This window comes from Camelus bactrianus, chromosome 19 (genome assembly GCF_048773025.1).
Source record: "Camelus bactrianus isolate YW-2024 breed Bactrian camel chromosome 19, ASM4877302v1, whole genome shotgun sequence".
Classification (NCBI taxonomy): Eukaryota; Metazoa; Chordata; class Mammalia; order Artiodactyla; family Camelidae; genus Camelus; species Camelus bactrianus.
The window spans coordinates 25163296-25173082 of record NC_133557.1 but is presented as its reverse complement, the minus strand read 5'-3'; the positions used below and the strand labels follow the sequence as shown (position 1 = coordinate 25173082).

Below are 9787 nucleotides of genomic sequence, written 5' to 3'. Positions count from 1 at the left end.
TAAGCCAGAAAGAGAAAGAAAAATACCATATGAGATCGCTCATATGTGGAATCTAAAAAACAAAAAAACAAAAAACAAACAAACAAACAAAAACAAAGTGTAAATACAGGACAGAAATAGACTCACAGACAGAGAATACAGACTTGTGGTTACCAGGGGGGTAGAGGGTGGGAAGGGATAGACTGGGATTTCAAAATTGTAGAATAGATAAACAAGATTACACTGTATATCACAGGGAAATATACACAAAATGTTATAACTCACAGAGGAAAAAAATGTGACAATGAGTGTGTATATGTCCATGAATGACTGAAAAATTGTGCTGAACAGTGGAATTTGACACAACATTGTAAAATGATTATAAATCAAAAAAAAATGTTAAAAAAAAATAACATCAGCACCCAGAACAGAATAGAAATTAGTATGTGCTTACTACATATTTGTTGAATTAATAAATTAATCAATTTTAGGTAATTTTTTAAAGTTAAATTCATTTTGTTTTTTGGTCTCAAATATTGTAGACATCGTTAAAAGGTATACAGGCCATGGGTGCTGTGCACAGTGTGCCTAATGCAAGGATACATGGATGAGGGGGGATCCTCCTCCCCCAGCCCCCAGCCTGCAGACATAAAGCCCTCGGTTCCCCTAGCCCAAGGCAGCAGACACTGTCTGTGCTCTTCTCGCATCCCCCTGAATTCCTCTTACGTAGTCTCTCTGTGCCCTGTGCACTGCCCCCTCCTCGAGTTTCTGTGAGCTTTGCCCCTAACTGTGAATTTCTTAGGGGGCTGCCAACACTGACACTTTGACACAGGAAGGAGAACCAGAAGTTCCTGGGAGTTTATGGCTCTCAGCCAGTGACCAATGGAGGGAAGCATAAAAATCCAGTTGTTTTGCCACCAGTTGGGAGGTTGGGAGAAGCTCTGAGGTGTGATTGATACTCCAGAGCCCCCCAGAGGATCAGGCTGAGGCTGGGATTTGCCTGAGCTCACACCTTGCTTGGTCTTTTTCCCTTCCCTGCCCTGCTTCCCTCATGTGCTAATACAATTCTTCTGGGAGTACACGCTCAGTAAATCTTTCGCATGTGAATCCTCATCTCAGGTTTTGCTTCTGGGGATTCTGACCTAAGACACTCACAGCAGCCTCCCCTATATCCACCTAAGTTCCCTAAGAGATGAAAGCCACTGTGACTACTGCTGGTGGTGGCTGTGTTCCCCCAAGACTGAAGTAAGACTGCACTGCACTCTTCCTGGTGCCAATGGCCTTTTGCATATACAACCATTACCAGGCAGATACCCGAGAGGAGGGAGACATGACAGGAAGAAGCAGGTAAAGAAAATGACCACATGATGCTTAGAAGCACAGAGACCGAAAGACAATGCCAAATACTGAGAAATGGGTTCAAGCTCAACTCACCTACAGATTTCATATGTGACTCTTAACTAGACTCCATTTGATAAATTCAAGCCATCTTGCCCCCCAAGATCAATTGTATTGAGTTTTGATTCTTCCAAAGAAAATACACCACTGCATACTTCTTGTTTCTATCCAGCTCTTTTGAATTAAAGGCTTGCAGCATTTTAGTTTATGATATCTCTGGGGAGGAGTGAATATGTCAGTGTAATTAACTCATCTGATAAGAGAGGTCTTGTTTATTTCCCCTACAAAATAACAGGTGGTGGTGGAGCTCCAATACATTATGTTGATATGAAATGCATTTAGAATAAATCATATTAAATAAATTGGGAGACAAAAATGATTTCAATGTACATTTTTTATTGTTTTAAATTAAGTTTTGAAAGTGAACAGCTGCATACCAAAAAGCCACAAAGCCACTATCCACCTCCAAACAACTCTTCTGAGAAAGGGTTAACGGCACTCTCAAGTTCAACCCACCAGGACTAAAAGAAACTTGAGTGTGGTTTTCAAATTATCGTCCAAACAATCACTGGGTTTCTGAGAACCCTCTCTGTGCAGGAAAATGGCAGTCAAATCAATTTGTGTAATCAGTTAAAACAACCATACACAATTCATTTTATCAAATCCACAATGACATTCATTTAATAAACAAGAAAGAGCAACATCATGTGCTGGGCGTTAAGTAAATAAAAACATGTAAGACAGAGTCTCTGCTACTGGGAGTTCACAATCTAAAGAAGTATGGTTGATAAAGAGCTATTTCAGGGATTAAAATGGTAAAGTATGTTCTTCCTCCCTCCAAGAACTTAGTAAAATTCCAGAAACTGATTTGGTTTTGTTTGCTTGTTTGCAATTAAATAAATCATGATACTAGAAAGGAAGTAGAAAAAATAATGTCCGCAAACCAGAAATGTGGAAGAATTCCTGATGTGCTGGGGGTGAGAAGATTTGATTGGAGCTGTGGAGATATTAGACTGGAGGATAGAGTGTAAAGGAAGAAGGAGGAGTGGAAAAAGAGTGAGGAAGATGAATGGAAAAGGTAAAAGGCTTGTGTGGGGAGAGTTGGAAAGGTTGAAAGAGGAAAGACTGGGAAGAGGGGAAAGGGTGGGGATAGAAGACAGAGGAGGTGTTTGAACAAGAGAGGTGAAACAACTCTGACTGCTGGAAGAGCTACAGAATTCTAGCCCCAAGGTCTACAATTAGAAGGATCAGAAGGAACCCTGAATACACTGATTAAAGGCCCCCAAACATATTAGGTCCGAGTCCCTGGAACTTGGACATGTTACCTTATATGGAAAAAATGGTCTTTGTAAATATGGTTAAATTAAGAATCTTTAGGTGGGAAGATTATCTAGGATTATCCTGGTGCTCTCTAAATGCATCACAAGTTTTCCTTTAAGAGAGAGGCAGAGGGAGATTTGACCACACCAACAGAAGAAAAGACAGTGTGACCAGAGGCAGAGACTGCAGAATGTAGATTCAGAATTTCTACTGTTCTTCAAGAAGAAATTCTAGAAGGAGGACAGAAATTTTAAAAATAAAATAACAAAATCTCTTAGTGCTGAAGAAAGAAAAATAAATTGAATGGGCCTTTGAACATCAAGCAAGATAAAAACTAACACTAATATATGACCCACTCCTATATACATTATGGTGAAATTTCAGAAAAAAGGCAAAAAAAATCATATGAAAATAGTTTTACCTAAAAAGAAAAACAGCTAAAATAGTTTTACCTAAAAAGATTAAAATTGTGATTGTCATTAGTTTTAATTGACAACACTGTAGACAGTGGATATAGAAGGGAAAATATTTTAAACTTAGAAGATTGTAGCTAAGTAAACTATCATTCAGATGTTTTCTAACATGTAAGAAATCAGGAACATTTCCATCCACAGAGTCCCTTCGATTGTCTTGAAGATACACCACAGGGAAATTACTAAAGAATCTGTGCCAGAGGAAGGTGATATACAAGAAGGAGAGGGAAACAAGTCACAATAAAACATAAGATTTAATAATTAATCAATTATCTAAATACTTTTCATAAGAATCTAGAACTGAAATCCTCAAAAAAAACTACGTGGCAGGTTAAGAGGTAGGGCTGGAGGATAGAGTAAAGCATGTTAAAGTTTTTCTCTTGGTCAGAGGAAAGATATAAACTCCAATTAACTCAACATGTGGCTGGAAAAATGTATCTTCATACGTATGAGTTAAAATTTATAGATAAACATCATAAAAATTTAAATAAGATACGTAACTGTGAAACTACTCTAGAGAAAAATTGAAACCAAGAAAAGCCAATCCACAAATGGAAGTCAAAGTTTGAAAAAAGAAAAAACACGTGTAAGTAAAAGATATAATACAATGGCATACAAATAATCAATTTAATAAATATGAATGGGTTAAATCCACTTATAAAAAAGAAAGATATCTTAAAATAATAAATATTTTAATAGTACATAATAATATTCAGTATGGGTGAAAAATAGGGCAACATAAGCAAACATAGGACCATGAGAAATATTTTTAAAATGTCAGAGACTTTGGCCAAGTTAAAATGCCGATGAAAAGGAACTGATAAGAGAGAAATGAGATGAGAAAGGATATAATGCATAGACTGATGTCTCTGAAAGGTAGGAGAGATTGGATCCAAAGTCAGATGGAATGATTCCCCTCAAAAAAGAAAGAAACTTGCAGATTATTCAGATTTACAAGTTGTGACTGGAGTCACTAACCAAGATTCCTCTAGTACTACCATATTGGGAGGGTTCTTTATAATAATACATTTTCTCATCAGAAAATAATGAATGTTTATTATTAAGAAGTTTAAAAAAGACAGATATTGCAAAGGAAAATATAAAAACTTCCTAAAATATCATCTTTCAGCTTTCATTCACTATTATATTAATTAAAAATCAATCTAATAGAATTTTTTATATCATCATATAATTTAGCAAGATTGACAGTATATTTTTCTCTTTTTTTCATTTCCTTTTTTCCTTTTTTTTAATTGAAGTATTCAGTTTACAATGCTATGTCACTTTCTGATGTACAGCATAATAGTTCAGCCATAAATTCACACACATATATTCATTTTCATATTCTTATTTTGTATTTCATGATTTTTTTATGATCAGGGATGCTAAATGCTACCCATCTTTTGATTTCTTTATATATCATCTTTCCAGCTGATGAAACAAGAGCCTTAATTTTAATAAATGTTAACTTTGCTTGGGTTATTCAAGGATACTAAAAAGTACAATTCCTACTCAGTCCACAAAGTCTTTTCCAAACCCATGGACATCTTAGGCCCTGCTGAGATAGTTCTCTCTCTGGAATAGAGATCAGGGTTGGTCCAAAGAGATATAAATTCAGAGGCAAATCTTCCCAACCTGGAGGCCTTAAAGCAAGAACAAGGAAAAATCAGTCTTAAATGAACATCAATGATAGACAGCAATCAATAAAGAGTATGGACTCTGGAGCCAAACCCCTTGGCTTTAAATCCAAGCTGTACCAATCCAAGTCCTCCTTGTATCCAAGTAAGGAAGGTAATATTTATACTAGCTAAGATCTATTGATTTCCTATTCTATACCAGGCCCTGTACTAAGTGTTTTTATGGGCTGGGTTTTTATTTGTTCATTCATTTAAAGATATTTCTTTAATTCCTTCTTTGTTATTAAGAAGCAAAAGGTCTGGGAATATTAGAGTAAACAAAATTAGGGATTATTTGAAGTCTACTAGAATCTATCGTCTAAGAAGGGAGAAAATCAATAACCAAATAATCTCTCATTTAATCCTCAGAACAGCTCTATAAGGAAGATACCATTGTATCATTTTGTAAAGAGGGTATCCAAGTCTAAGAAGAGCCCAAATTCCCAGGCTAGTTAACAATTGAGTCTAGCTCCAGAACCCACTCTCTTTACCACTTCCCAATATTGCTGATGGTGGTGGGTGTTGGAGCCTCAGGTTTCTTTAATACCTCGCACTGACTCTCTGAATGTCCTATCCTTGGGATCCCCTGGACTCATACTGCCCATACGCTAGACCTGACACTACTCGTGAGCTATTATCTAGAAGCTCGTTCAAAAGGCCAAATCTTCAGAAGTTTGATTAGATTTTCTCTTCAATCCCTGTCTTAGCACAAGAGGAACCCAACAATCAAGCTACATTTGAGTAGCATTTTGCATTTTTCACAAGATTGAAAGATAAGGAAATGCTGCCTTACAGATTTTCCTTTTGATTCACCCACACCTTTAAGAACCTCCTCTCAACACCTTCATCTCCTTCCTAGCTGGGGCTGAGCCTCACCTGCTACATCCTATTGTGGTCACTTCTGTCCTCGTATACCTGTCCCAATACTCTGAAGGATCTGTTGAGATTGGATACTCTCTGGGAAACCCAGCAATAAGAAAAGACCATGACCCTCAGGGTTGACACAGACAAAGCTCTTCCTGCTGTCATTTTCATTGAGCAGATACTATACCCAGCCTGCATGGCTGGCATGTACCCAAATTCTACAGGGTCATAAACTTTGAAGGATCCCAGGTCTTGGGTTCAACCTTGACTCCACTATGTACCTGCTCTGTGATCCTGGATGAGTTCCTCAGACTTTCCTACCTTTAGTTTATCATGTATAAAGTTCAGATCAATGCAATAGTTCCCAACTCATATGGTTATCATGATCAAAAACATTCACTAAATTAAATGCTAACATGGTGCTTGACAAAGCATATGCTCAACAAACATTACCATTATTATTATTATATTATCATCATTATTTTGGTCATTTAGATCTTTGAACATGAAAACAGTGTTCTCAATGGTAGTTTGGTACCTGAGAAAACCACTCTTTCTCACACAAAAAGCCTTTTTAATTCATAGCTTAAATGTGGTTACTTTTTTTCCAACTTAGAATTAACAAATAAAATGTGACTGTGAGATATTTAAAGATGTTTAAAGTGAACAATGTGACTATTTGATATACATTTACATTGCATAAGGATTTCCCCCCATTAAGTAATAAATCCATCAAAAATTGTGGTCACTTTTAAATAAAACAGAAAAATGCATATATTGAATAAAACAATCTCTCATTCTGAACATTAATGCTTGAAGGAAAATGGGTAATTTGAGGATGAAAAGAAACATGAGAAGATGAACTTGGCACTTTTATAGGGTCTTCCTACCCAAAGTGTGGTCGGTAGACCAGCAGTACCAGCAACACCTGGGCACTTTGAATAAAAGCAAACTTCTAGGCCTCACCCTAGATCTGCTGAGTCAGAATCTGCATTTTTAAATATCTCAAAGTAACGCCCACACACCTTAAAGTATGCATTCTGGAGCATTATCCTGAGCTTAAAGCTCGTGGCACACTTTTTATGAAGTCAATTTTCACTTCCAAAATGATGGAGTCTCTTTTCCTAGATCTGTGTCTCACTGGCGTAACTTTCATACTAACTGGCAACAATTAAGGATTTTTTTTTAAGTCAGAAATAAACAACAGTGGTGAGGAGAGAGGAAGAGACAGAAAAATAGATCAAGACAGATTTTCCTGAGTTTACTGAAGCGTAAGTCTCAGAAGCCACTATACCTGGGCCCTGGCTGCAGAACAGGCTAGCTGTAGAGGTGAGATTTAGATCAGATTGGATTTAATCCAGATCCTGTGTCCTGCCTTCTAAATTTTATGGTGGTAATTTCCATGTGGTCAGGAAAAGATAATCCAAAAAGGAGGATTCCTTATAAGCCAGGTGATGCTTCCAGCCTAAGTCAGCTGGATTATTTGTATTGGATCTTAAAAGAAAAGACTAAGTCTTCAAATCCTTGAGTCAGCTTCACCTGCAGGTCCTACTAGTGAGGAAAATCAAGGGCAAATGTTCCCTGTCACAGAGTCTTAATAGTAGAGGCAAATGATGTCCGTGATGCGCTCAGTGCAGACAGACACTGTGCAGTGTTTCTCACATGAGATGAATGATACTGATGTCAACATATGGACTTGTGGACACTAATTTTATACCCTTTGTACACTTACGCACTTTGTACATACAGAGTCATTCAATCATCCAAACAACCCTTATAATTATCTCAATATTAACTCATTATTTTTATTAGCACATTAGTAGTAGTAGTAACAGTAATATAAACCCATTATATAGATGGAGGACTAGAATTCAGAGAGGCTAAATAAACCGCCTAACAATAAGTCAGGATTGGTCAATCTAGGGTCCAAGTCTAGACTCGTAGCTTTTTTTTTTTAAACACGATGCTGTTGTTTATTTATCTTCCAATATTATTCCAGGTTTACTGGCGTCTCCCCCTCTGTGCGTTTCACCACCAGACCTCTCTTCATTTTTTTCCTGTGCATGAGAACCACGTTGACCATTCATCTTCATCTGAAGCAGCTTCTTCGGTTTTCCACTATCTTAGGTCAAGGGTGATGCTCCGTCATATTCGTCTCAAAATCTGGGCTTTCCTCTCCTCCTCTCAGTTCCCTCTTCTTCCCCTTCAGGTAGTATTGCAGGGGATTGAGCCACAGGTCCTTACAGATGATCTCAGCAATCTTACTAGATCCTGCAAAGTTGTGGTCAGAGAACCAGTTGAAGAAGTTTAGGCTGCTATTGTGGTGCCTGCGGCTGTAAGCCTCACGTTCATAACCCTGGTACCACTGAATTGGAGTGGAATGAGATGCCCTATATCCAGCGATGTTAATGAGATACTCTTTAACAATCACTTCATTCTGGAAGTAGGGGTTGTTCCGGAAGAACAACATGATCTTGCAGCAATCAGTGGGATGTCTGAGTTCCTCCACCTTCAAATTGGTCATGTAGCTAAGCATGTCTTCATCTTGGTCACTCATCATGGCTGACATCTGGGGGTGGTTCATAAAAGCTTTGACCCAGAAGCCAAGGATGCCCTGGATGATGGTACTTCTGTGTTGGAGATGCGGCTTCCGTCTCTGACATATCCTGAGCTTCAGTCGAGAGTAGGCCCTGCTGGCTTGCTTATTCACAGGCTCCAGCTCCAACTGAAGGGCCTCCAGTGCCTCCAGCAGGGACCGAGTGGTCGTGCGTCCCTGCCCTGGCTCTGCTAGCACCTGTTCCTGGAGCTTCTCATCCCGCTCCTCTGCCTGCACCTCTTCCTCCTGCTCGTCCTGCTCCTCCTCGGCCACCACCTCCACCACCTCCATGATGTCCTCCAACACCAATGCCGCCTCCTCCCCGATCCCCGCAGCCACCTCTCCCTCCTCCAGGGCCGCGCTTCCGGGCACAGACTCCACCCTGAAGATAGTGGCCTCCTCCGCCGTCCCACCAGCTAGTGCCTGTATCGTATCCAGCCCCACCCCCACGGCACCGGAAGGCCCTAGGGCCCTTGCCCCCTAAGGACCCCCTCCCCCAACTAAGGCCACACACAATTCCTGGGGAGCCCTGCCTGCCGCAGGTCCCCCCTAACTTGCTGTATGGCCCTGGCCCGGGGCAGCTGAAAAGGAGCAAGGAGCAGGTGGTGGAAGTGCAGCTCGTGGCCCGCAGAGCAAGCCCACCGACTGGAGCCAACCGGCACTCCCTGTGAATTCTTCCGCTGGCCTCCGCAACTGAGGAGGCCGGTTACGCATGCTCTGGGGCTTGTGACGCACCCGTGCGTGAGATTTGGCGAGCAGGAGCCGGGAGCCACGCCCACTCGCCCCCACCGCAACCAATCAGGGAGAGTGAGACTATCTTTTCTGCTTATAAGGTTTCCCATACGTGGCGACATTGGGCAGTGAGATGGAAAGAGCACAGGATTTGGTGTCCAAGGCCTGAGCTCAAATTCTACTAACACCGTCTACCGTCTGGTGGACAGCAAAGGACAGAAGGAAGAGCTTAAGGGTCCGTTCAGCCTGGGTTCAATATTCGGTCCACACAGAAGGCAACAGCTGTTCAAAAATGGGTAGGTTACACACGAATATGTGTATGTATATGTATGACTGAAGCATTGTGCTGTACACCAGAAATTGGCACAACATAGTAAAGTGACTATACTTCAATAAAAAAAAAAAAAATACAAAAAAAAAGGAGGGGGGAGATAGGTTAGTAAACCTCCCCAAGTCAGATTCTTTACTGTTACTTATAACAAGCATCTGCTCTGCTGAACCCTACATGGTCATCATCACTGGGAGCAAGTAAAGTCAGCATAATAAATACAGGAGGGGCATAGGTGTTCTTGTAAACTAGAGAACTTGGATTTGATCTAGCGCAAAGACTTATTTTGTTCCTCAGAAAGTGAAAAGAAACTAAAAGTCAGACGTCCATAATAGCCCAAATTTCCTGCTTCTTTTAAGGAAGTCTATCAATGCTGGGACCACATTCCAATGGGACAAGCAAATTACGCTGTTCATCACTG

At 40.0% G+C, this 9787-nt stretch overlaps 1 protein-coding gene across 1 annotated transcript; it reads right to left on the bottom strand.

The window, feature by feature from the left end:
- Positions 1 to 7531: 7531 nt before the first annotated feature.
- LOC105071967 (testis-specific Y-encoded protein 3-like) lies at positions 7532 to 9020 on the bottom strand. The gene is made up of 2 exons (XM_074347903.1): positions 8865 to 9020; positions 7532 to 8729 (listed from the first exon to the last, which is right to left on the bottom strand). The coding sequence occupies exons 1-2, from the start codon at positions 9018 to 9020 to the stop codon at positions 7839 to 7841; spliced, it is 1047 nt and encodes a 348-aa protein (XP_074204004.1). The 3' UTR covers positions 7532 to 7838.
- Positions 9021 to 9787: the final 767 nt, after the last annotated feature.

Excerpts from the sequence above, each read along its gene's own strand:
- LOC105071967 (XM_074347903.1), bottom strand. The coding sequence starts at position 9,020 with ATGCGTAACCGGCCTCCTCAGTTGCGGAGGCCAGCGGAAGAATTCACA. Across the intron at positions 8,730-8,864 it reads CCCCGGGCCAGGGCCATACA|GCACTAGCTGGTGGGACGGC; the intron begins GCAAGTTAGGGG and ends GATACGATACAG.